The sequence below is a fragment of the Chrysochloris asiatica genome, unplaced genomic scaffold (genome assembly GCF_000296735.1).
Source record: "Chrysochloris asiatica unplaced genomic scaffold, ChrAsi1.0 scaffold00027, whole genome shotgun sequence".
Lineage (NCBI taxonomy): Eukaryota > Metazoa > Chordata > Mammalia > Afrosoricida > Chrysochloridae > Chrysochloris > Chrysochloris asiatica.
This window is the reverse complement of record NW_006408545.1, coordinates 17,042,922-17,045,843: the sequence shown is the minus strand read 5'-3', so window position 1 is coordinate 17,045,843 and position 2,922 is coordinate 17,042,922. Positions and strand designations below refer to the sequence as shown.

General features: G+C 38.8%; 1 protein-coding gene across 1 annotated transcript in view; it reads right to left on the bottom strand.

The window, feature by feature from the left end:
* The window catches only part of SLC22A16 (solute carrier family 22 (organic cation/carnitine transporter), member 16), a 61,260-nt gene that overhangs the window by 38,746 nt on the left and 19,592 nt on the right, over positions 1 to 2,922 (bottom strand). Inside the window, exons 4-5 of the mRNA XM_006839987.1 lie at positions 869 to 1,400; positions 778 to 782 (exon numbers count right to left, since the gene is read on the bottom strand). Of these exons, the coding sequence (XP_006840050.1) occupies positions 778 to 782; positions 869 to 1,400 (537 nt within the window). The remainder of the gene's footprint in view (positions 1 to 777; positions 783 to 868; positions 1,401 to 2,922) is intronic.

Below are 2,922 nucleotides of genomic sequence, written 5' to 3'. Positions count from 1 at the left end.
AAGATTTTCTGAGAATAGTATCAAATACAGGCAGCCTACACAGATATAACCAGGCATTAAGTCTATGCAAGATAGACAAATGCAGATTTCTAATATTTCTCTAATGTTTAGCATGAATTTGATTTATGTGAGGAATCTGTTACCAAAATTACTGTAATCTGTTTCTAAAATGAAAGAAGTATGACAACATAATTATAGGTTGTTGTTGTTGTTGTTAAACTCCATCGTGCTGGTTCCAACTCATTGCAACACTGTACAGGGGTTTCCATGGAGCAAGTAGTGGGTTTGAATCACCGGCCTTGTGGTTAGCAGTCCAGTGCTTATCCTATAACACCACACTGGGACTCCAATTTTATGTTACATGCATTTAAATGTTATTTTACTGACTAAAATTTCTAAATTAAGTGTATTTAAGGTAGAACGATAGCAGAGGATCTTCAAGACAGTAAATGTACAAGAAAGAAAAGTACAAAGAAGACTATGTAGTGAATGATCTCACTTGTATTAAAACATTTAGCAAACATTTGTATGCACAAATGTATGGAACTGTATAGAAAAAGATCTAAGAGGCTACAAGTCAAACATAGAAATTAGCTCTGAGGAAAGGAGTTCTGGGGTAGGGGTGGGTGGGAAAGAAGAAAGCAAGCAAAGAGAGGAGGCTAGGAGAAGAGAGGAGAAAAAAATATTTCTGAACTTTGCATTTTTTTGAAGAAAATATATACATGCACTAAAGCCTAATACTACTAAAAGATTCCACAATTATACGCTTGACAGTACTATCCCTGGCAGAAAAAGACAATACAACATATTAAAAGACATGGTAGATATTTGACTTCATTACCTCATTTAAATATATTTGAATACTTACCCATGAGGAAGAGGTTTAAGTATGCGTTGCCTCCTAAATTAACAGAATTCAAGGAGAACGAGTAGAACCCCAAACTCCCTGTGAACCAAATCAGCCAAACAATAAGGGTTCTTATTGCAATATTCCAATCACAAAACAGATCCAATACACTGTGCTTCTTTACTTCAGAGGGGTTGCTACCAACAGGATCATTTAGATGCAGTGATAGAAGTTCTGACAGTTTACAGGAGCTTGTTCTATTCCACTTGGCCATCACATCCACGACTTTCTGTGCTTCGTCATACCTTGTCTCTGAGAGAAGCCAGAAAGGTGTCTCTGGGAGCAACCAACAGCATAAAACAAATGGTAATGTCAAAATGGAGAGGACTATCTGGTACAACCACCAAGTCCTGACAAAGTAGCCCGTCAAAGCCACCGCCATTATTCCAATGGCAAAAAAGGAGTGCACATGGATAGAGGCCCACGTTCGAGATTTCATGCCAATGAACTCCGTCACATAGACAAACACCACCACGAGATAGCCACTCGCAGCCTAAAAAGAAAAGGAGAGTGGTCAAGATTTAAGGTCATATTTATAACTACTGATGGGCTGATCTCCCTGCAAACACACAGAGGCAAAAAAAGAAAATAACTAAGAATAGCTTTCTGAAAACCTTATCACATTTGTAAAAATGGCATTCAGTTTGGTCTATCTTTCTTCCTTAAATAGCCCCTTCCCTTACTCTCTCCACCCTTAGTGGCAAAATATGAGAGGTCATTTATAATATAAATGTTAGCTACTTTAAAATACTGCTTCATTACAGTGTGGGTTTATTTCTCAGTTCCTTGTAAAAACACATATCAATCTGTCTGTATTTATATCCACTCCACTGCTGTTCAGTGGATTCTGGCTAATAGCAACCTTATAGGACAAAGCAGAATGGTCCCAGAGGATTTCTAAGGTTGGAATATTTATGGAAATAGATGGCCATGTTTTCTTAAAGAGTCTAATAGATTTGAACCACTGACTTTTCAGTTAGCAGCTGAGTATTTAACCACTGTGTAAATTGGGTAAAAATTTTGCACATTAACTAATGGCAAAATAAAAGAAATATTTATTTGAAACAGCTTATCCTTAGTTTAATAAAATTCTTAGATTGACAAAGGATGAATGAAAAGAAGGAGTTTGGAAGTAGGGAGGGGAGTGAATGGTTTATAATTTTTACTACAAAATTGTTTTATATTTGGAAAGGCAGCAATGAAGAAATGGGCTGAGTTCCACCACGTTCCACAGTCTCCTGTTGACCTGGAGATGAGAGAGAGAAGAGGAAGGGCTGGTTTGTCCAAAGTTTGGTGAGACCTGAGGACACCTGAGCCCATGGACAAGGACATAGCCACAGAAGGCTAGAGCTGAGAGTGAAGCATCCAGCTGATATGACGTGAGGGGAGACACACAAAAGCATCCAAACTTGTAGATAGTACCCATTTGACCTAGTTTCGATGGCTTGGTAATCAGAATTCAACCAGAGGAAGACAAAAAAAAAATTTTTTTTTTTTTTAATAAAGAAAACAAGGGTAGATTGCTACAATTTGATGAACTTGAGTCGGTTCTGACTCATAGTGACCCTGTACAGGGTTTCTGAGGATATAAATCTTTATGGGAGCAGAAAGCCTTATCTTTCTCCAGCAGAACAGCTGGTAGTTTTGAACTGCTGACTGTGAGATTAGCAGCCTGATTTGTAACCACTACACTACCAAAGCTCCTTATACTTATGGATGCAGTAGCTCAAAATACCAACAATGAGGGAAGGAGTCTTCACATCAAGTATCAATGTATCAAATATCAACTTAGTTGTTGCTGTCAGGTGCCATCAAGTCAGAGCTGACTCATAGTGACCCCATGCACAGCAGAACGAAACAATGTCCAATCCTGGGCCAACCTCACTACCGCTGTCACATTTGAGTCCATCAATGATGCCACCTGGCTGATCCATCTCATTGGGGTCTTCCTCTTTTTCTCTGACCCTCCATCTTACCCAGCATGACATCCTTCTCCAGCGACTGTTCCCTCCTGA